The 25,000-nt window shown below is 39.8% G+C and overlaps 1 protein-coding gene across 10 annotated transcripts in view; it reads left to right on the top strand.

The window, feature by feature from the left end:
* LOC143032878 (L-threonine ammonia-lyase-like) overlaps window positions 1-25,000 on the top strand; it is a 200,197-nt gene that overhangs the window by 171,321 nt on the left and 3,876 nt on the right. For 9 of the 10 annotated variants that reach the window (XM_076198079.1, XM_076198078.1, XM_076198077.1 and 6 more), the window contains 2 exons: window positions 15,963-16,068; window positions 22,573-22,694. The exons of the other annotated variant lie outside the window; for it this stretch is intronic. In XM_076198079.1, the coding sequence (XP_076054194.1) occupies window positions 15,963-16,068; window positions 22,573-22,694 (228 nt within the window). The remainder of the gene's footprint in view (window positions 1-15,962; window positions 16,069-22,572; window positions 22,695-25,000) is intronic. 10 annotated transcript variants of the gene reach the window in all.

Here is a 25,000-nt window from a genome sequence, read left to right as displayed (position 1 = left end):
AAAATATCTTCCAAGCAAGCTGTAAATAGTTTGGGTGAAATTGTATCGCCTTGCCGTACTCCTTTCTCAATCTTGATATTTTCTGTATCTTTATGTAGTCGAATTATAGCGGTACCTTTCGCATAAAGCTTTTCTAAAACTCTTACGATTTGTTCGTTTGTACCTGGTTGCGTAGCGAGTTTAGTATTGCTATTTGTTCTACCGAGTCAAAGGCCTTCTCGTAATCTGCAAAAGCTAAACACAGAGGTATATTGTATTCTGTCGTTTTCTCAATTAGTTGGTTTATCGCCTGCAAATGGTCTAGAGTCGAATATCCGCTCCTAAAGCCTGCCTGTTCTCTCGGTTGATTTCCATCTAAAACTTGACTTATTTTATATCTAAGGATCTTGGAGAATACTTTATATACATTTGATAGCAAGCTAATCGGTCGATAGTTACTAAGGTCCTTCTGGTCTCCTTTTTTATGAAGCAAAATCACTATAGCATTGCACCACGCATCAGGAACGCTTTCTTGACGTAAGCACTGGGTGTACAACTGAGCTTATTTAATATGAACTAATTACCCGGCGTCTTTCAACAGATCTATCGATATACCATCTTCCCCAGGTGCTTTTCCTCGTTTCATAGTTTTTAGAGCAAATTCTACTTCTTCCTTTGAAATCTCTGGTACACTAATAACGTCTACACATGAATTTACTGATTCAACTACGGTCTTCGACGAGTAGAGCTCTTGGTAAATTTCTTCTACTCTTTTTACCATTTTGTCTCTACATTTAATTATTTCTCAATTTCTACCTTTCAAATATACCATTTGCTGTCTTCCTAAAGCATGTTTGCGCTCGGTCACTTTAATACTTTTACCCTTCCGAATAGTTTCCTCTATTTCATCTATGTTTCTCTTTCTTTTCTCTAATCTCTGCCTTATGTTGATAAGCTTGTTTAGTTCTACTCTTTCTATTTCGTCTCTCCTACTTTTAATCTGCATGTTCCTTCTTCTTTTAATAAGGTCATTTGTAGCTTGGGAGTATTTGTTTTCTCTAATGTTTTTTGTACTTCCTACTTTCTCTGCCGATTCCCTAATAATATTCACTAAATTCAAATTTATATCTTCCACGGTGTCCTCATTAGCTCTTAGAGTTTCGAATCTATTATATATATATATATATATATATATATATATATATATATATATATATATATATATATATATGTATATATATTTGGATGATGGAGAGCATAAACACAGGGGACGGCACGGACCCCTAAACACTCTAACGTTTCGTTCGCTTAGAATTTCTTCTGAAGAAGTTCTACGCGAACGAAACGTTAGTGTTTAGGGTTCCGAGCCTTCCCCTGTGTTTATGCTCTCCATCATCCAAATAATTTGTCTAAAATTCTTATCCATATATACAGTATATATATATATATATATATATATATATATATATATATATATATATATCAGATAATTTTTATGACCATCGCGCAAGGATTCGAACCTGCGCTGTACATGACGACAAGAGGCCCGCCATGACTACCGCCTTACACCGCTCGACCACTGATACTTAAAATCGTACGAACTCAGAACACTTACTGGTTCTCGAGATTGAGAAGGTCACTACCTGCAACCCTATTCTCATTTTTACCATACGACCAAGCACACTCGTGGGAGGGGTAAGGACCGGATCGAATCCTTTTCACGCTTCGTCATTGTAACCATACGAGGAATTCGCTAGTGGACAGCGACATTAATCAGATAATTTTTATGACCATCGCGCAAGGATTCGAACCTGCGCTGTACATGACGACAAGAGGCCCGCCATGACGACACGAGTGTGCTTGGTCGTATGGTAAAAATGAGAATAGGGATGCAGGTAGTGACCTTCTCAATCTCGAGAACCAGTAAGTGTTCTGAGTTCGTGCGATTTTAAGTATCAGTGGTCGAGTGGTCTAAGGCGGTAGTCATGGCGGACCTCTTGTCGTCATGTACAGCGCAGGTTCGAATCCTTGCGCGATGGTCATAAAAATTATCTGATTAATGTCGCTGTCCACTAGTGAATTCCTCGTATGGTTACAATGACGAAGCGTGAAAAGGATTCGATCCGGTCCTTACCCCTCCCACGAGTGTGCTTGGTAGTATGGTAAAAATGAGAATAGGGTTGCAGGTAGTGACCTTCTCAATCTCGAGAACCAGTAAGTGTTCTGAGTTCGTACGATTTAAGTATCAGTGGTCGAGCGGTGTTAAGGCGGTAGTCATGGCGGGCCTCTTGCCGTCATGTACAGCTCAGGTTCGAATCCTTGCGCGATGGTCATAAAAATTATCTGATTAATGTCGCTGTCCACTAGCAAATTCCTCGTATATATATATATATATATATATATATATATATATATATATATATATATATATATATATATATATATATATATATGTACAACACTGAATGGGTCCTAGTGAATAGCGATACATTTTATCAACCACAATGCACTTTAATTCTAAGACATCATCATCGGGAGACCCGATGGAGGTCAACATGCAGCACTTGTCACGTGCTAGCCAGGGTTCGAGTTCTTGGCCGTACTGTTTTTCAATTTCTGCATGTTGACTTCCATCGGGTCTCCCGATATTAATGGCTTATAATTAAAGTGCATTGTGGTTGATACAAATGTATATATATACATATATATATATATATAGAATGTGTGTGTGTGTGTGTGTGTGTGTGTGTGTGTGTGTGTGTGTGTGTGTGTGTGTGTGTGTGTGTGTGTGTGTGTGTGTGTGTGTGTGTTTGTTTGTGTGTGTGTATGTATGTGTATATGTGTTATCAACCCTTCCTTTGATGTCCAGCGTGCACACGAGCGCACACACGCTTATGGAGCCAGAAGTACTCAAATGTCTCTCCAACGTCTTCCAACCAACTCTTCAGAGACCATTTATTGTCACGGATCTCCCAAGAGGACCCAAATTCTCCAGCCAACACCCCGGACTGAGCAATAGGCCTTGCCACATCTCAAGTCAGACACCCGAAACATCTGCTTGATTAAAAGAGGCCACCAGCATTTGGGAAAACACCTGCGCCGAACGGGCCTCGCGCTTTCCCGACAACAATTGAAGGCGGTGCGGATTAAAAGATCTCGCATCTCGACCACAGTGGAAGAGTGTAACTATCCAGCGCCTGTCCTCCACGACCAACCTTTCTTATATTTCTTTATATATGTGAATATGGCAACAACCTACTTGTACATGTGTAATTATGTGAAATCTGGTAACCACCCAAATCTTCCTCAGAGGTTGCATTGTATATGTAGACCAGAGAGCATTCTGGAAAATTAAAGTAAGGTCAAGTCCCAGACTTTCATTCACCAATGTAGAAGTAAACAACAAATCTTTATTCTAGTGGGCCAGCGTGTAATACGAATACGAAGAAGCAACTCTATCATTCCTCCGAATCACAACTCTACGACAGCGGCTCCGTTTGAACACAACCATCTCCCAACACTACCACTCTTCACCAAAATCCATCATCGCTACGAGGTACAGACCCCTTTCACCTGCATAGCCAAGCATCACATACGAGGCAATCCCTCTTAGCTGAATTACCCAGCATCCTACTATATAGCGAAGAGTACTACTTCTACGCTGTGCATCCTCCAGTATCTACGACGAGGAAATCCCCCTCCGAGGCATTCCCCCAACGTCTACGACGAGGCAATCCACCTCCAAGGCGTTTTCCAGCATCCAAGACGCCCGCCGTCTCCACCACGTCGACATAGAAACGTTGGACGACCTCCTACTCCACCATCGCACGAGTTGGACGACCCTCCTTCTCCAACATCGCATCGCGCTCCGTACGTCACTGCACCAACAGCCAACGATCATCTTCTACGCACCAACGATCGTCGTGGCATCAACAGACAACGAACCGCCCACTCCACTCCACGCAATAACCTTCGCAAGATCTTCATCTCCCTATCCATTACTTTTTGGATAGATATATCACTTATGTATATATATATATATATATATATATATATATATATATATATATATATATATATATCAACTTACAAATTAAATCCGCTAATAATTAACTCCCCGTTTCCAGCAATTCATCTTTCCATCGATTTGCCCCTCTGCACCTCTATTGTGGAATCCCCCTACATCATCTTAGATAAGTAGATATTTTTCCGTTGTTATTATTACCTAGGATCAAGATACTCTGTTTTTTTTTTTTTTTTCTTGTTTTTTTCTCTCTCTCAGTTAGTAGATGAACGTGTCCAAAGCCCTCTCTGGCTCGACATACCGACCCTAAACACGAAGCCGTTCTGCGCTCAATTCAAATACACCAAACATGTCCCTTCCTTCTACTAGCAACTCTTCAGAAAATTCACTTCCTACTCAAAACACCATGACAACACAAACCCTTATCACCGTACTCAAGGATGAGACAATATTACCTCTCTTCAACAGCAAGAATATTCCTGTACACAATTTCCTCTCCGAGGTTGAATCAGAGATAGCACGAAGAAACGCCGCAGACAAAACTAAAATATCCATCTTAACATTCAAAATAGATAAGAATAACACATTAGCTGGTGACGTCACTAAGTCTGATTTATTTGAGGAAACCGCAACTATCAGGATTTTGTAAAGCACTTTAAAGTCATTTACTGTATTTGAGCCACTTGGAGCACTTTCCCCCCTATACTCTTTGGCAAAAATTTACAATCATGGCTCACACGACACAAAAGAAAAATTTGTCAAGATAGCTTCAACATTTAAAACTGAACTCAGAGAAAGCCTCAAGAACTCAGACTGGGTCTCAGACAACAAAATATCATTAAAACACGTAGTCTCACTCATGGCATACTTTCAACTACTCTCCCAATTACACCCAGACACCCCCCCCAAAAAAAAAACTAGCACCATTCTATTCACACCAGGTATCACACTAGACGAATTCTCCAGTAAATTCTCAGTCACGGACAAAGCTATCACTCAGATACAGAGCCAATCAGTATCCATCGCACCCACCCACACAATAGCCCAGGTCAAACGGTCCCCCTCACATAACACGAGATCAATACATACATCTCGCACGTGATACCGCTCACGCCAATGCTCTCCTTCAAGAACACAAATACTCTGTACGTACTGCCACAAACCAGGACACCTTATAAACACGTGTTACCACAGGCACCCGTCACAACCAGACAAACATTTCGATCATCACGGTACATGTTTTCACACGAGTGATCGTTGCCGTGTGCTGCTAGCACGGAGGCAACACAGAAAGGGATCCCCAGATCGCTCTTCTGCAAGATATTTACGTAACACATCTCCTGCAAGGCATTCATGTAACACATCTGCAAGGCATTCACATAACACATATCCTGCAAGGCATTCACGTAACACATGTGCAAGGTATTCACGTACCGCATCTCCTTTGTGACTACAGAATACAAAGACTCAGTGCACTCCAAGGACAGTTAATACATACCCAGAGAGTTAATCTTCAACCTTACCGATACATACCCTGGATATCCCAGAGGTATCTTTCCATTCCTTAACTTTCAATGCTACGTCTAGCAACACCAAAGTGACAATCCCCAGTTAACATCATGTCAGTACACAATTTCCATAAATTCCGCACTGAAACAAAACGTGTCACCATTTTGGAACCCCCCTACGTCAACCTTTGCAATGTCGATGGCGTACCATTCCCTATAATTGGTAAATTCTCCCTAGACACTTCAAGGATGAGTGCCCTTCCATTCCAGTTACCACCTACGTAGCTGATGTTTATTTTCCTGTTGATATCCTCATAGGCTTAACATTGATGAAGCAACATAACATAATCATTTACCTTGCTCAACATGCAAATCATCTCCCCCTCCACTGCCATCAGCAAATTTCCACAAAGTCAACCACATTAACGTGGCCGAGCAAGCAGAACATGATTCAACGTCAATTAAGACTACCCACCATTCAAATTCACTCTGCTTCATCACACGAGGATGCACCAGCTGTTAGCACAAATGGCACCACCACCCAAACACCTTCCCGCGACTCTAAATCTGCTACCTTACTGACAGCTGTGGACTTGCGTTCCAAACGTAACAGACGCCTTAACTCCTCCCGCATGTCCAAATCGGCAAAATTAAGGACAAAACGCCCAGTAAATACCATTGATGTTTACATTGTTTACATCCTTAACCACACCCCTACCTCGACGCTCTCCCTGAAATTCTCTGGACCCTATCGTATCATTGAACACGAGTCAATGAACAAAGTTAAAGCACTCAGTTTGCACGATCTCACGGACATCGCCTTGCACAAAGATATCAAAAGAGTCCCCCGTGGCTTCGACATAGAGATTATTCCTTCATAAACTAACACTACCCCTGCAATAGAGGACCATTACCAGTCCTCTCAATCAAAAAACCCCACTTCCCCTTCCCCGATATAATCATCGAAATCGAGCGACAACTTCATAAATGTATATTTTTGCCTAGGTGAACAGAAATAATATCTACTTCCGCATGCTCATACGATTAAATCTATTTCATTTTATTCGTGAGATTTCCCGATACCACCATTATTCTAACGTTATGTGTATGTATCTCCTTGCCAAGGTTCTGCATGTCTTAAACACACGCAACTTGTCGGAATATGGGGATTAGATGAAAATGAGACTACGTCTTCTGCAGTTACGTGAAGTGTGGTCGGGGACTTGTACAGTACTTTTGAACCATCGCACGTAGCTCAGTTGCTAGCGTCTTAACTTCGTGATTATGCACGCACAGGTCAGGGTTCGAATCCCTTGGCAGAGCTTCTAAAAATGTTCAATCTGTCTTAAACATACACAACTTGTCGGAGGGCTCGCCTGGTAGATAGGGCCAAGCCCATCAACGTCTGTTAGGTATTAGGCCTACTATTCCATGCCTTCAAACCTTCATCCGCATGTCTGATGATAAACAAACGAAACCATGTGTCTGGTCTGGTGTGGTTGGTGGTGTGTATTTATGTAATGCATTCCGATGAACTCACCAGTGTATCGTTCACTAGGTACGGGTACTGGTATATGTAGATTCGTATTAAGTTTATACCATTTTATTCAAAGCTTTCAGGTTTTGCAGTTATGGTATATACACTGTCAACTGTTAAATAGAACGATACATTAATATAACTGTTTATCACACCACTTCTTGTTGCACAACACCTGTCATCGTCCCAACTCCTCGTCTCGGCCACGTTACCTTGGTGGTCATTGGCCGGAAGTGACATCTCAGCACTTTATTGTGTTGGGGTTTAGTCTTTAGTCTTTACATTAATTTCGAGAAGGTCCGTTGTCTCACATGGGTGGTGCAACTGCATTGATTATGTATTGTTGTCTATTATCATACATGTTAATTATATATCCAGGGGAGGATCGTTAGTATACGTAATTTGTGTTTTGTGTTTGTTTGGTTACTCGGATGTTCATGTGCGTTCGTATGTCTGTTTGGTGGTCGAGTTGTTGTTGCCGACCCGAAGGTTGCTGACATTGAGTGGGTGAGTGAGTGAGGGAGTGAGTGAGGGAGTGTGAGCGAGTGACGTTACTCATCATGTATATGGTGGCGTATACATATCGCTCTCCCCCTGGGGTTAGGTGGCTCCCGGCACCTAGGGTACATGGTTTACAAAAGTATTTATATGGATAATACATCGAGAAAAAAAAATTCAGAGACACAAAATCCTGTGGGGTTAAAAATGTGCAGATGGGGGGGTGTTGTTGAAGTGAATCTGAGGTCCCAAGGGGGATCATGAACTGTAATTAAGGGGTAGCGATGTTGTGTCTCAGAAGTGTAACGTTGTGTCTCACCAGATTACACGTTCTATTGGATTTCACATACACTGTTTAATTCACTTTTTAAATGTTATTGTTTTTATGGTTTAACACTATCACTGTTGGGAGTGTTGTTTTTCTAGACACTGTTCTATGGTCAGTTTGTTGTGTCACATTGCACTTGTTTTATTTCATAGTATGGATATATAGTTTCTGTATGAATTTTTATAGTATTTAAGATATTGGGTGAGACACAAGAATAAACTTAATCTAGGTTTACAACAATTTGGGTATGGAGGTGGAAAGGTTTTGGAAGGTGTTACTTCATGCAACAGAATATGATTATTATTATTAGTATAAAGAGCATGATTAAGAGGGAAAGGGCTGTGGAGTTATATGGAAGAATCCTATGATGTAAGTCGAATGAGTCCATGTCAAAAGTAGTCGATGTTTAAGGTGGGTAATTAATGATGTATTTAGTTTTGGAGGATGAAGGTTATGTCTCAGTGTATGAGGATATGTTTATCTGACTCTCGCTAAGATTATATTGGTCGGAAGGAAGTAGAGAAGTTTTATAGATATGTGGAAAAGAGTTCTTATTGGAAATGGGCCATTTTAACCTCCACCGATAGATACATGACGTCCTGCATCTTCAGGGGCGAGAGCTAGAGTGCATGTTTAGTTGCGTCGACGCAGAGTCATGGGAGCAGACTTGCGTATTCCTGATTGGTGTGTGTCTGTGATAGGTGGGTTGTGGATGGGAGGTGAGATTGGGTCGAGGTTCAGTTTGACCTTTCTCAACTTCTCTCCATGTATGGTGAAGGTGGAGTGATCAGAAGGATCTGTTAGTAGGAAAACATTGTTAGGGAGTGAACTTGTGACTATGAAGGGGCCTAGGAATTTGGGTTTGAGTTTGTTTGTTCGACCTGAGTCTTTTACCATGACTGTGTCGTCAGGTGCTATGTCAAGTGGAATTGACCGTTTGTGTTGTTTTGTCTTTGTCTTTTCCTGGGCTTCTTTCAGGTTTGCTCTAACTTTTTTGTAAATTGTTTGCATACCTCTTTTGATGCAGTGTGCGAGGTTATCTAGGTTGTATAAGGGTGGGGGGGGTTGGTTGAATATTTGGTAGGGTAGGCGCATTGGTTGGCCGAAAATGATTTCATGTGGGGACATCTTTGTTGCGGAATTGACTGTGCTATTGATACTGGCTTGTACCTGTGGTAGCCAATCTTCCCAAGTGTCCATGAGGTCATTGACCAATGGTCTGAGAATTTCTAGGACCTTGCGATTTGTTCGCTCAGTCAGACCGTTTCCCTGGGGGTGGTATGCAGTGGCAAATGTTTGGTCAATGTTGTAGAGGTGTGCTATTTAGAGCATCACTTCATTTTTGAATTCTGAGCCATTGTCAGATAACATTGTGTGTGGTATGTTGTATTTACAAAAGATATTGTTGACCAGGGTTTTGGCTACAGTCTCTGCTGTTTTGTCCTGGAGTGGTATTAAGATTGTGTATTTAGATAAATACTCAACTGCTGTGAGTACATAATTGGAACCTTGATGGCTCGTTGGCATTTTCAGTAGGTCAATGCCAAGTGTTTCCCATGGTTCAGCAGGGAGTGGGATATCTTTTATGTTGATTTGCTTCAGGTTAGGGCCTCTGAATTGTTTGCAAGTTACACAAGAATCTATGTGTGTGGTTATATCTCTTTTCATGTAAGGCCAATAATATGTGTGCCTAGCAGTGTTTAGTGTCTTATCTCTGCCCGAGTGGCCTCCCATTGCACTGTCGTGCAATATGTGTAGGACCTTGGGGACTAGGGCTCTGGGGATAACAGTAACCTCTCTTGTATTAATGGTTCTCCTTATGACTCCGTTGACCAGATTGAGTTCCTCAATAGGGACAGGTGGTCGGGAGTGTAAGGGGGTTTGTGAGATGAGATGCTGTTTTATTGGAGACCATATTGGGTCTCCGTCAGTTTCATCCCTGAGTTCTTGCATAGGTATGCATGTGGTTTGGGTTATGGGGGTGATGTGAGTTTGTCTGCTCAAGCAGTCTGCCACTACGTTAGCTTTCCCAGCTAAGTATACGATCATGGGATCGTAATCAAGGAGAGTTGTTTTCCATCTAGCAACTCTCCCATGTAAGTCTTTGGAGTTAAAAAGATAGACTAGTGGTTGGTGGTCTGTTAGTATGGTAATCTTGTAGCCTAAAATGAGGTATTTAAAGTGTTTTAGTGCCCATATGATTGCAAGTCCTTCTTTGTGTGTAGTTGAGTAGTTATTTTCAGTTTTGTTGAGGACTCTACTTGCGTAGGCTATGGCGTGTTCTTTGCCTTTGTCATCTTTCTGTTGTAGGACTGCGCCTATTCCTTTAGAGGAGGCGTCTGTGTAAAGAAAGAATTCTTTCTTCATATCAGGGAAAACTAGTACAGGGGCTGTGGTGAGTGCGTGTTTGAGAGTGTCGAAACTTTGCTGTTCTGCTTCTGACCATTGAAATGGCTCGCCTTTCCTTGTGAATTTGGTCAGAGGGGAAGCAATATCAGCAAAGTTTCGGATAAAGTGTCTGTAGTAGGAGGCTAACCCTATGAAACTTCGTGTTTCATTTGCGTTTCTGGGGGTTGGGAAATTGTTTATTGTATCTATTTTATCAGTGGTTGTGTGAATCCCTTTTGCATCCACTTTATGGCCTAGGAAGGTGAGTTCCTTCATGAGGAATCTACATTTCTTTAATTGAATCTTTAATCCCGTATGTTTGAGACGTTTGATGACAATCTCTAAAGTGTTAAGGTGGTCTCTTTCTGTGGGACTATATATAATGAGGTCGTCTAAATAGACGAATAATGAGATTCCTATCATGTCACTGAAAATGCGGGTCATCAACCTTTGTTGGGTTGAGGGGGCATTCTTAAGGCCAAAGGGCATACGTTCAAACTGAAAGTGTCCTTTGTCCGTGGAAAATGCAGTTACGGGTTTTGATTCCTCTGTTAGTTCGACCTGCCAGAAGGCTGACTTGAGGTCTATTGTGGAAAAAACAGAGTTCCCGTTGCCAATGCATTGTAGTACATCTTGCATGGCGGGGAGGGGGTGTGGGTCAGATTGAGTTAGGTTGTTTATTTTTCTGAAGTCAACAACAGGGCGTAAGGTTCCGTCTTTCTTAGGGACCAAAAAGAGGGGACTGTTCCATGGGGAGTCTGAATGGGAAATTACGCCTTGGTGTATCATCTCATGTACACTGTCATTGACTTGGGATTTCCTACTGTGGGGTATGCGGTAAGCGGGGGTGTATGAAGGGGGGGTGTTTGGGGGAATTTGGATGTGATGTTTGATTATATCACATTTGCCTAGTGATTCGCCTTCTAAGGCGACAGCTGATCTATTCCTCTGTAGGAGAGCTAATAGCTCGTTATGACTTTCTCCGTCAGCTGATGTCGTGATTTGGTCTGGGGGAATAGGGGGGAGGGGTTGTGTTGGTCTTACTTGGTTGATGTGTTGCGGCAGTGGTTCCTGGATAGGGGAATTATGGAGATGGACTGCGCAGATGTTTGTATTCTTCCTGATTTTACGGTGTTGTTCTGAGGTGTTTGTTAACATAGCTAGTGTATGTTTATTTTCTGATATTGTGTCCCAGGAGGACTCAATGGTTATGTTGTTAATCCTGGACGTGTCTGAGTCGATTATGACGTCCTGATGGTCTATTGCACCGGGTATGTATAGTGGGACTGTTATTGAATGTCTAGGGGGTATGATGACTGTGTTAGACATCAGTGCCTTTGAGGTGACATAAGGGGGTGGTCGGAAGGAATAGTTGTTAGTGGGATTGGGAGTATTAAAGGAAGGTAGACATGAGAGATGTTGTGTGTCTGAGTTGGGTGTCTCAGGAACTGTTGATTCATTATTTACATCTCGGAAGGAGATTTTGTTAGTCTCAAAATCTATCTTAGTTTTCCAAATCTTTAATGAGTGTAGTCCTATTATACCTTGTTGGTCAAGGCTCCATTCATCTGCTATGTGGAAAGTTGTGAAACCTACTTTGTGATTGTTGACTTCAATATTTAAGTCTATGGTGTCGTGTAGAGGAATTGTGCTCCCTTCTATTAAGAGTCCTTCCATATTGGAAAATTGAATTTGGGGTGGGTCATTTAATGCTTCATACAGAGCTCTTGGGATGATGTTCAGGTTTGTTCCTGTATCAACCATCATGTCAACTTTAAGTTGGTCTAAGCTTACTTCTAGGGTGAGGTATTTGTGTTGTGTATGAGATATTCCTATGGTGGTTTGGTGCGTGAGGCTGGTACACGTTCCCCCAATCGTTGTTTAGTATTGGTTGTCGTGTTGGAGGGGGGTGTTTGTCGATGGGTGGTGAATGGGTTGTTAGTTCTCTGATGCGGTTGTTGTTGTGTTTTCTGTAGGTAACACTCTTCGTTGGAGTGAGATGATGTTTGGTGTAGGTTGCAGTATTTGATTGGATGTGTTGGTGTAGATAGGAGTGGGTGTTTAAAGGGGGGTGGAACTTGTTTGTTTTGATTCTGGTGTGAGGTAGTAGTATGCACTGAGCGTGGGTGTTGTTTTTTGCTGTGTCCAACACTGGGCATCTGTGTGGGAAATGGTTCCATGAACTGAGCAAGGGATAGGGTGGTGTTGTACCTGCGTGTGTTGCTTTTGCTGTGTCCAACACTGGGCATCGGTGTGGGAAAAGGTTCCATGAACTGAGCAAGGGATAGAGTGGTGTTGTACCTGCGGGTATTGTTTTTGCTGTATGCAGTCTTTCGTGTTGTGACTGTTTGATGAATGGTAGGAGCACCACTTAGAAGGTTGTCCTTGATTGGTGGGAGGGGGGTGCTGTGAGTGAAGGCTATTTAGTCTGGGGAGATGGTTGGGGGTATCTAAGGATACATTGCAAGCATTCATGATATCTAAAATATAGGTATAAGCTAGAGGATTTCTAGTGTCTAGTTCCTTTTTGGAGGCTTCCTTTAAACACTTTGGAGGGAGTTGGGAGAGATAGGAAGCTATTTCAAGGAATGTTAGTAAGTGTTTTGTTGGCATTACATTTTGACCAAATTGATCAGTGTGAGTCCAAGGAGAGTTATTTTCTAGGTCTTCTCTGACCTCTTTCATTCCGTTTGCAACAAAATCCATTATGTTAGTAATGGAATGTGGTGGGACTCTAGTGTTATTGAGGAAGGTGATGAGGAAGGAAATGTTGTTAGGTTGTTTGTTATGAAAGACCTTAAGGAGGTGGCGTTTATATTCCTGATAAGTGATTCCAGATGCAACTAGGGTGTCTAGCATCCTTGCCTTTGAACGGCAAATGTCAGATGGGTTTATTTTCTGACGGCACAAATTTATTTTATCTGTCTCTGAATATTGATTCTTGGAGAAAAACAGGTCACATGCTGTCAAGAAATCTGTAATGGATAGTCCGCTATCTTGGGAAAAGGTTGGGATTTCTGTGAGGGGGGTTATGGTTTGATAATTGTTAATTATTGTTGGTTGAGGTTGTGGGTAAGGATAATATTGTGGGTTTGGAGGAAGGTTAGGTGGTGGTTGGTGGTATGGTGTGGAGTGGGTTTGAACAGGTGGGGTATGGGGGGAAGGAAAGGGGAAGGGTTTGGTACTGTTGCTGAATGGGAGGGGGGTTATTATGTGTTGGGATATGGGGGTTGGATGGATTATGGTTTATAGGAGGTTTTGTTTGCATATTTGGTTGGATGGGAGGAATGGGTGGTTGTGATTGTGAGGGGTGAAAGGGGTCTACTTGAGGAAGCTGGTTGAAAAAAAGGTAAGACATCGTTCTCATAAAGGGGAGTTATAGGGGTATCTGCATTAGGATTAGTTTTGTCAGGTTTATTTAACTGGTCAGAGGTATTGTCATTGCCAATTAAGTCTTCTGTGTGTATTTCCTCTTTGTCACTGGATATGTCATTTTGGTGTTTTTCTTCTCTAGACTTTGAGAAGACGCTATGTAAACTTTTTAGTTTTGATCTGGTGGCAAAGGCCATGTTGTTAAATCATGTATTAGTTAATAGTTAGTTTTGATTTGTAATCTAAGAAAAAGGGAGCTGTTAAAATATGAATAATAGGTATATAGTAACTAAGGGTATTATGTTATGCTTAGATATGGGAAGGGGGATATAGTAATGGGATTACAAAAATCATAAAAATATATGTGTATATATAAAATAGTAATAAAATGTGGAATTAATATTATATAATAAGGAGTTAATTATTGTGATATTATTCTTATAATAGAATTAATTATGGTTGTTCATAAAAAAAAATTTACAGCAGTAAAGTAGGTTACATTGATAAAAATGTATAAGTTCTATGTAAATATTGAATTTTAAACATATAAGAGCTATTTGTTTAAACAAGAATTACTTAACTGTAAGAATACATATGAATATTATATTATGTAATAATATTAACTGTTGAATATATATGTATATTTGTAATTGGCAGATTAAAGGGTATTACTTAATGATAATTTTTGAAGAGAAAAAAAAAAACTTCTAAATGACAATATGCTAATATAAGTGCGAGATTACATAGTTGTTATATGGCTAAGGTGTACGTGCGTTGAGCACGTGGGTATCTAAAGGCGTGTAGGTTACCTTAAGACCGTGCTTGAAGCGATTTGTATTATGACGTGCAGCTGTGATAATTGCTGACGTTGTGGTTCTCGGTGGAACGCGACACTCGGGTGAGTGGTGAGGGTGAGCGGATGAGGTTTGTCCTCAAGCGATGGCTCGTTGATATTCTCGTAAAAAAAAGGAAAGCAGTATCAGGGATTCAGAAATGGATAGGTAAGGTAATAGTAGTAATGATACTATTACGTATTTGAAAAGGGTGTTGGTTGGGTTACCTTATTTAGAGGCTGGTAATTATTGTTGAGTCGGCGATAACGTAGGTGTTGTGCATGGTGTGGTTTTGCTGCCACCAGGTGGTGAGAAATTTTCACCACCGCTTCTTTTGGAGGAACACAATTGGTGCAGAGGGGTGCGCAGGATGAGTCCTCGATAGTCTTTTTTTTTTTCTGGTAGTTAGTTTGTTTCTTTAGAGACGTGGGCGCGGTCACCGCTTGCCACCAGTAATAATGTATCGTTCACTAGGTACGGGGTACTGGTATATGTAGATTCGTATTAAGTTTATACCATTTTATTCAAAGCTTTCAGGTTTTGCAGTTATGGTATATACACTGTCAACTGTTAAATAGAACGATACATTAATATAACTGTTTATCACACCACTTCTTGTTGCACAACACCTGTCATCGTCCCAACTCCTCGTCTCGGCCACGTTACCTTGGTGGTCATTGGCCGGAAGTGACATCTCAGCACTTTATTGTGTTGGGTTTAGTCTTTAGTCTTTACATTAATTTCGAGAAGGTCCGTTGTCTCACATGGGTGGTGCAACTGCATTGATTATGTATTGTTGTCTATTATCATACATGTTAATTATATATCCAGGGGAGGATCGTTAGTATACGTAATTTGTGTTTTGTGTTTGTTTGGTTACTCGGATGTTCATGTGCGTTCGTATGTCTGTTTGGTGGTCGAGTTGTTGTTGCCGACCCGAAGGTTGCTGACATTGAGTGGGTGAGTGAGTGAGGGAGTGAGTGAGGGAGTGTGAGCGAGTGACGTTACTCATCATGTATATGGTGGCGTATACAACCAGTCCTTATTTCCTGCTCGTTCTGGGCGTTCATCCTCTGAAGATTCCTCGCACTCGACATGTTCTTCGTTAGTTGAGTTTTGTTTGGATATCCGAATTGGTTCGTACACGTATCCTTCACTCGATGTGAAATCCCCATCGTGTTTTTCGGTTCGCGCTAGCAATACTGACGTCATCAGTTGCCCCAGTGGTGGAAAATGTAACTACGACATTGAAAAGTTCGTCTGCTACTAGGCACTTTTAAGATCATGCTATATGGCTAAAATCAAGACTAAAGTGGTAGAAATGTGCATTTTAGTGATCTAACTTCTTCTAAGTTTTATTTTCATGCATTAAAAACAAGAAATAAAGAAATCTAAAATCTCCTCAGTTGACCTTTAAAGAATAATTTCAAGATCATAGATGTCATGAGAACTAACCTCTCCTATTGGCTGTCAAAACCTGTTATTTTGGTTCCAGGTCTACGGCTGTTCTCCTGAAATGTCCAAGGTCATGCACGAGTCGGTCAAGGCGGGAGTCATCGTCAACGAGGAATCTTATGAGACACTGTCAGACGGCACGGCAGGTCGGCACCCACGAGAACTGTAGTAAATATCATGTCCAACACACACGCACGCACGCACGCACTCACAAACACACACACGCACACACACACACACACACACACACTTCAACGAATGGACGGCTTAGAAGACGTTCTGAAGAAAATTGAAGTTTGTGGATCCCAACGCAAAGAGAAGTGCCTATTGTTTTTACAGGGTGGGGGGGAAATTGCTCGTGGGTTAGTGGGAAAGTAGGGAAAGAGGAGAAGGGGAGGGATTGCTGAGGGAAATGGAAGGAAATGAGGAAGGAGAGGACTTGGCCCAGGCAGACAGGCGAAAGGTAAACAAACGGCCCCCCGACCAGCTGAGTGACGATGAAATGTCTAATAAAAATGTAAAGATTAGAAGTATAGATAAGAGCAATACAATAGAATTGTGATGAGAATATTTTCCAGGGATTTAAAGAGGGTGGGGGGGACACAACCCCCCCTGACTGACAAGACTAGAAAAGAAGGTCGATAAGATGATCGAGGACTTGGAGCGTAGGTTCGGTCATGTTAACAACATTGTACAGAGGGTTGAAAAATTGGAAGAACTAGAGAAGGCGAACAAAAACTTAACTAAGGAAATTGAAGAATTAAAAAAACAGTTAAAAGAAGTAAAAGAAGAGAATAAAGTCTTAAAGGAGAATAATAAGGAGAACAAGAAGGGTTGGAAAAAAATCCAAGAAAATAGCAAAGTTGCATTCACTGACATAATCAGACAGCAAATGAATGAACAAACTGAAAACTCAGTTATTAAAGTGATGAGACAGAAGGAGAATATAGTAAGAGACTTAGCAGACAGACTGTTTCCAAATTTGCTGATGATACAAAACTGTGCGGAGTGGCAAATGATCACTCAAACCAATTAGATATTCAAGAAGATTTAGATAGATTACAGCAATGGTCTGAAAAGTGGCTAATGAAATTTAACACAAGTAAATGCAAGGTAATGCACATAGGTAAAAATAACAGTAAGTACGATTACAAGTTATTTGGTAATTCGTTAACAAAAGTGGATAGTGAAAAAGATCTCGGCGTAATTATCAGTAACGACCTCAAATCATCCAAGCAGTGTATTTCAGCCTCTGAGAAAGCAAATAAGATTCTAGGACTGATTGCACGATCTTTTGATTTCAAAAGTCCATCACTCATTAACAAGCTATATAAATCGTTAGTTCGTCCACATTTGGAATATGCTGTTTCCGTATGGTCACCGAATCTCATTAAAGACATTGACAGATTGGAAAAAGTACAACGGCGAGCCACAAAACTGATTCCAAATATCAGAAATAAATCATAGGAAAATCGACTAAAACATATGAATCTATTTCCCCTAAAGAAGCGTAGACCCAAGGGTGATTTGTTGCAAGTCTTAGAAATTCTAAAGGGAATTGACAAGATCAAAAGTGACGAAATTTTCACACTGAATGTGAATCAGACAAGAAATAATGGTCTCAAACTGTCAGGAAATGGATTCGATTTGGAGGTGGGTGGGAGCAACTTTGCCGACCGTGTGGTTAATGAATGGAATAGGCTTCCTGCACAGGTAGTGCAGTGTAGTTCAGTTCAGAGCTTTGGGAATCATTTAGATAAATACCTAAGTAAGATACTGTAATGATTATAATTTATCTTTATTATTTGTTTTTGTTTTGTTATCATTTGTCTGTCTGATTTTTATTTATTATTAGTTATATGTCAATTAATTATTATTTACTATTTACCTGCTTGTTTATTATTTAACTATACCTATGCATTTATTTATGTATTTTATTTGTTATTTACATTATCATAGTTTTTATTTATTATTTTATTATTAATATGATTTTTTTTTTCGCATCCGACCTAGATATGGATCAAAAGGTCTCCTGTCGGCATGCTCCGCCTTTGTAATCCTTTGTAATCCTTTTGTAAAGAAATGTATAATTATATTAGGAATGGAAGAGAAACATAACCCAGATAGAACCACAAGAATCAATGAGGAAAATGAAAAAGTAAGAAATCTACTAGAAGTAGTTCAAGAAGATGAACCAGAAATAGGGAAACAAATCGAAGAGAAATACAGGCTCGGGAAATATAGTACAGACAAGACCAGACCAATTAAGATTAAATTCAGGTCACAAACTACGGCTGAGAATATCTTATCCAAAACAGGGAAACTAGCAACAAGTGAACAATATAAAAAGGTATGGATAAAAAGGGAAATGAATAAAGAGGAAAGAGAGGAAGAAAAACAGAAAAGACTTGAAGCTAAGGAAAAAAAACGAGATAAGAACGGAGTCAGAAAAAGAGAGATTCTATTGGAGAGTAGTGAATATGAAACTAAAGAAAGTCGACATACAAGAGAAAAACAAAAGGGAAACAGAGAACACAATGGAAGTGGCAGAAAACTAAGAGTGTCTTACACAAATATAGATGGATTAATAACAGGATTGAATGAACTGAATGATTATTTGAAAGAAAAAGAACCAGACATAATGGGAATTGTAGAAACAAAATTAAAAGGTCCACTACCACCCAACAGTGTAGGACATGATGCATATAATTATTGGATTAGAAACAGTGAAAAAGGAAGGGGGTGGAGTTATGTTCCTGACTAAGAAGGATATAAACGTGAAGTGTGTCACATATGGAAAGAATACAGTAGAGATGATAATGATGGAAGTAGAAGACAGAGATAAGAAGAGCAGAAAGTTTGTGATAAATTATGTGCCCCCGAAAAGAGCCTCATGGGAAGAGAGTGAACATAAAAGTATATTAGAGGACACAAAGATAACTCTAAACAAGATAATGGAAGAGGGAGGAAAAATAGTTATGATGGGCGACTTTAATTGCAAAGAAATCTGCTGGGAAGAAATGACAGTAAAGGGTGGAGACGGCTCATGGGGAAACGCTCTACTTGAGATGGTTACTGACCATACAATGACACAATGGATACAGGAGAACACTAGGTATAGAAATGAAGAAGAGCCATCGAGACTAGACCTAATAATTACATCCGAACCTAGAATAGTGGACAAAATTGATTATAAAACACCAATAAGTAAAAGTCACCACATATTGATTGAACTGGAACTTAATGAAGAAAAATATATGAAAAGAAATGAACAATATAGAAAAGGAAGAATGATGTATGAAAAAACAAACTTTGATAAAATAAGAGAATTCTTTCAAAAGGAAAACTGGGAAGAAATATACAAATAAGAAACAACAGTAGAAGAGAAATTGAATATTTTGACAAAAATTTACAAAAAAGGAGTGGAAAAGTATGTACCAAGACAAAAGGAAGAAAAAGAATATATAAAGTGCTGGTACACAACAAATGTTGTAGGGAGTTAAAAGACAAAAGAGACAAAGCCTGGACCAGATGGAAAAAAGACAGAAGACCTGAAAAATGGAAAATATATACCTGTTATAGAAATGAATATGTACAAACGTGCAGAGAGGAAAAGAGAAAATATGAAAAAGATATCATAGAAAAGTGTAAAGATCAACCAAAACTATTCTACAGATTTGTAAACAATAAACTGAAAAACAAACAAGACTTGGAGAAATTAAGACAGGAGGGAGTTGAATACACTGAGGAAATGGAAATGGCGGAAATTATGAACAAACATTTTAAATCAGTGTTTACAAGGAAGAACATACAACCTGAAGAGAACGAATGGAAAGAGAAAGTCCCCCCTATGGAAGAAATAGAAGTAACAAAGAATGAAATATTAACACACCTGAGTAATCTTGATGTCAGAAAATCGCATGGACCAGATGAAATAGCAAACTGGATACTGAAAGAATGCAGGAATGAACTGGCAGACAAAATACATAGCATACTAAATAGTTCCTTGAAAGAAGGAAAAGTTCCAGAAGATTGGAAAAAAGCAAATATAGTACCTATATATAAAGGAGGAAATAAAGAAGAACCTACCAACTATAGACCAGTCTCTCTAACAAGTACAATAGCAAAAATTTGTGAAAGAATTATCAAAAGTAGATGGGTAAAATATTTAGAAAAAAACAAAGTGTTAAATCCAAGGCAATTTGGATTCAGACAAGGACGATCATGCGTCACCAATTTAATATGTTTCTATTCAAGGCTAATAGATATAATACAAGAAAGAGATGGATGGGTGGACTGTGCATTTTTAGACCTAAAGAAAGCTTTTGACAAAGTACCACATAAGAAGTTGCTTAAGAAATTAGAAACTGAAGGAGGAATACAGGGAAAACTACTAAATTGGATGGAAGACTTTTTGCAAGAAAGAAAAATGAGAGTAGTGATAAGAAACCAGCACTCAAAATGGGATGAAGTGATATGCGGTGTTCCGCAGGGAACAGTTCTGGCCCCAATAATGTTTGCTATATATATTAATGATATGGATGAAGGAATTGAAAGCTATATGAGCTTCTTTGCAGATGATGCAAAACTACTGAAAAGAGTGAAAACTGAAGAAGATTGTGAATCACTACAGAGAGATCTAAATAAAGTATAGGAATGGAGTAGGAAGTGGGAGATGGAGTTCAATACAAAAAAGTGTAGTATAATGGAATTTGGAAAAAGCAAAAACAGAATAACAGGAGCATATAAATTGGGAGAAGAAGGAATAAAAAAAGTGGAAAATGAGAAGGACCTGGGAGTCATTGTTATGAATAATATGTCACCTGAGAAACATATAAATAAGATTTTTGGAGAAACTTATAATTTAATAAGAACAATCAAAGTTGCATTTACATACCTGGATGAAGAAATGGTGAAGAAAATCCTAATCACCCTGATAAGACCAAGATTGGAATATGCAGCAACGATATGGTCACCAAGTACAAAAAGATGTATAAAAAAAACTTGAAAGAATACAAAGAGCAATTACAAAATTGGCACCAACACTCTCAAAACTATCATATGAAGAGAGACTAGAAAAACTTGAACTACAGACACTAGAGCAAAGAAGAGAGGAGATTTGATAGCTATTTACAGAATCATGAAAGGCATAGAAATTACTGATAGAGAGAATCTGATAAAATGGGATGACAGAAATACAAGAGGACACGGAAAGAAAATAAAAAAAGACAGCTATAGAAGAGATTTGAAAAAGAACAGCTTTCCTCACAGAGTAATAGACAGTTGGAACAAGTTAGATGAGAAAGTGGTGTGTGCAAAAACAATACATGAATTTAAAAATAGTTTAGATAAAATGAGATATGAAGACGGGACCCCACGAGCATAGCTCCCCTTCCCGTAAAATACAACTAGGTAAATACAACTAGGTAAATACACACACACACACACACACACACACACACACAACTTGATCTTGCGAGATACAAAAACGGGTCACCACGAGCATAGCTCCCCTTCCCTTATAATACAACTAGGTAAATACAACTAGGTAAATACACACACACACACACACACACACACTTAATTCTGGCGTCGAACGGAATAAATGTGCAACTATTTTGAAAGAAAAGCAAAGGTGGTAGACAGAAGACCATCTTGGGAGAGTGAATACCTATTGAGATATACTGGAAACTGCTACGTCCTTCAAAATATGTTGGGTGAAGGATAAAGAAAATGATAATAGGAAAATAAAAAACAAGAATGAAAATACGAAGACCAGTCCGTTAAGTTCGAATCTAGATAAACATAGCGGACCCGGAAAAAAAAAAAAAAAAAAAAAACATTAACGAGACGTTTGCAATTTCTTTTTCTTTTTTTTTTTTTTTCTTTTTTTTTTTTTGAGGGGGAATTTAATTTGAAAATAGCGTGAGTGAAAGTGAAAGTGTGTATCAGCTATCATAATCGGGAGTTGGTAAACTGATATGATTAACAAAATGGTCTTGAAGATGGCATGAAAAGGGTGAGGAAAGAACTTGAACCACAGAGGGGGAAATATTAAGCAAGAATTAACAACCAAGGAGTTAAAAATATAATCAGGTGGATATTCATAATGAATTTAAAAAGTCTGATTGTGATGATACTATTACTGCGATAGTACTATTGTTACAGATTAGCTGTTTATTAATTTGTTCGTTGTCTATCTCTTCTTAACATCCGACCTAATTATGGACCAAAAGGTCTCTTGGGTGTATGCTCTTCTTTTGTATTATTTTGTACATATATATGCATACATATACATAATATTTACTATTATGCCAAATGTGTGTGTATATATATATATATATAAATGTTGAGACATTCTGACAGGTTGACGTAAGTTGAGTAGGAAACACAGGAGTCTTAGTCTGAGTTTATTCCTGACTAGTTTCGCAGGTATGCCTTTTCAAAGTATACCTTTGAAAAAATACACCTGCGAAACTAGTCGGGAATAAACTCAGACTAAGACTCCTGTCTTTCCTACTCCACTTATATATATATATATATATATATATATATATATATATATATATATATATATCTAGATATATTCTTCTTTCTTTTGTGTTCCCACAACCTGCACTTCGCGCTGACACCTACACGCGGAAACCCAGGCAGCGTCGAGGAGGACGCCGTCACACTCCCAGTGTGCAAAGACTTCGTGGACGAATGGGTGCTAGTGACAGAGGAAGAGATCGCCTACGAGATTTTCTATTGCCTGAAGAACCACAACAAGGTAGTCGCTGGAGTGGTCTCACTTGTTCAAATCGAGCTTTTCAGGTGCGGAGATTCAATTCCTCCTACATTTATAGGAGCCATGTAAATTACCCCCACAGCTGAAATAAATTGTCTAGTGCTAGCCAGAACAATGTCCTAAATCAAAGGTGGCGGTACTCCTCACTTGGTCCATCGAAATAATCTTTAAGACTTATAGGTGTATAGGATCCTCATACCTGAATAAATTGCTAAGAATTTGACTGAATATAAAATAGTTAAAGGTGGTGACACTTTTCAGGGGTTTAGTCAAGATACACTTTCGCCCTGCAAGGAATAGAGCTTTTTCTAAACAGAGTAAAAAACCCTGACGTTAGCCAGGATATAATCATGCAAGGTAGTAGTGGTCCTCAACGTAAAACTTTTCCGTACCAAGTGTCACCGTGCCGTGGAACCCTGCTGTTTTACTCAAGCACACGTGACTTCTTCGGTAGTCGATTTGTTGATATACATCGGCTGAGAACCAGATGACGTGAGCTTATGAGAAGTGGACGGACATAGTTTGTTACCAAAAACAATGTCAGAGTGGCTATGAATCTTTATTTATTCCTTGGTCACCATCTCCTCAACCGTAGTCTTCATATTCAAGCCTGGCAGATATTTACAAGAATCAGGGAATAAAAAGGATATTAAGTACTCGATCATTATTATACATATACCAAAGGCTTTTTCCTCTTTACAAGGAAGGTAGCCAAAAAACAAAGGGATAAAATCCACTCTCACTCATTCCATCCCCACATACTCCACTCCCATTCAGCCCCCTCTCTCCTTCTTATCTTGTCTCCTCCTGAATGCCGGGTCATCCCTGCATCTCGCCCACTACCCTGGGTCAGCAGTGTCATAAGACACAGCACATCCACGGCAAGCCCACTACATTAATCGGTGAACCCCACCCCCTCCCCGTTCCCTCATGCAGAAAAAGAAGACGGGGACATATACCTCTGGGCAGCGTCAAATTATTTTTCACACATACCTGTACTCCCTCCATCTCCCACCCACCCTTTTTCATTCATCACAGCATCATCCATACACAATAGTTCTCCACTCACCCCTATCTTTTCTCTTCTCTCGTCCTTCCTCAACAGACATTCCCCTCTTTCCCAATGCCCCTTTTACCCCCTCCATCCATCCATCTCCTCCTTGGTCGGCCCCTCATTTCACTCCTTCCACCTCTGCCTTTCACACCTCTTTTACTAATCTTTGTTCACTCCTTCTTTCCATGTGTCCAAACCATCCCAATACTCTTTCATCAACCTTATCTCCCAACTCCCTTTCTACCTTCGTTCTCTTCCTCACCTCCTCGTGTCACACTCTATCCAGCCTAGTAACCCCTATCATATTTATCAGGCACCTCATCTCAAACACATTCAAACACATTCTCTCTTCCTCTCTTATGTTCCATGTTTCTGCCCCATACGGTGCTGTCGGCACAATCACTCCTTCATACAATCTCCTCTTAGCATCCACTCCCAGATGTCAATTTCTCATTACACTTTTTAATCCCCCCAAGGCATTTGCTTCTCTCTCTCAATCTATATTCTACCTCCACCTCAACTCCTTCCTTTCCCGCCACATTTGCACCCAAGTATCTAAATCTATCCATTTCCAGTCTGCTGCCACTTTCTCCCTTTTTACATATCATCACCTTATTTTTACCCACATTATCAACCTCGGTAAAACGCACACATAGGAACAGATATAAAAAAAAAAAAGGTAGGCAATAATGAAAGACTGCAAGATTCGAAATTTTCTAACCCAGTCTCCAGGAACATTAGTGTAGGAGGTCTTCGCCAGATTAAAATTAACTGTTTATGTGTTTGTCTAAATTAAATGATGTCATCATTTGATCACAACCCCGTTTAGGGCGGTAGTGACTGCATGAGTTTTGGGCAGTCAGTACTATGGGGACTTTTAAAACCCTACGGCCCAGAGTCACACAGCATTATCCTTAGAATTGGAAAATTGTTCCTACTCACAAATGAATGCTGACTCACTTCTATATTCTCCTATTCCTCCTTTCTGACTCCTTCTTTTAGTCTCTCCTGTACCACACCTTCAACTCCTACTCTATGTCTTTACTGCCATACAATCCTTGATCACCTGTGCTAGAATTTCATAATTCAATTCATTTCTGTCTAATTAGAGTGTCTGTGCACGACCTTGTCAAGGCTGACTGTTTTAACGCAAATGCAAAGGAAGTACACTGCGTGGGATAAGTGCGACCAAGTCGTTGGTCACTTTGCACAACGTAAAATTTTAGGCATTTAT

Source organism: Oratosquilla oratoria, chromosome 14 (assembly GCF_046742065.1).
Source record: "Oratosquilla oratoria isolate Oo_2021 chromosome 14, ASM4674206v1, whole genome shotgun sequence".
Lineage (NCBI taxonomy): Eukaryota > Metazoa > Arthropoda > Malacostraca > Stomatopoda > Squillidae > Oratosquilla > Oratosquilla oratoria.
The sequence above is the reverse complement of the archived record's forward strand: the minus strand, read 5'-3'. Positions and strand labels throughout refer to the sequence as shown.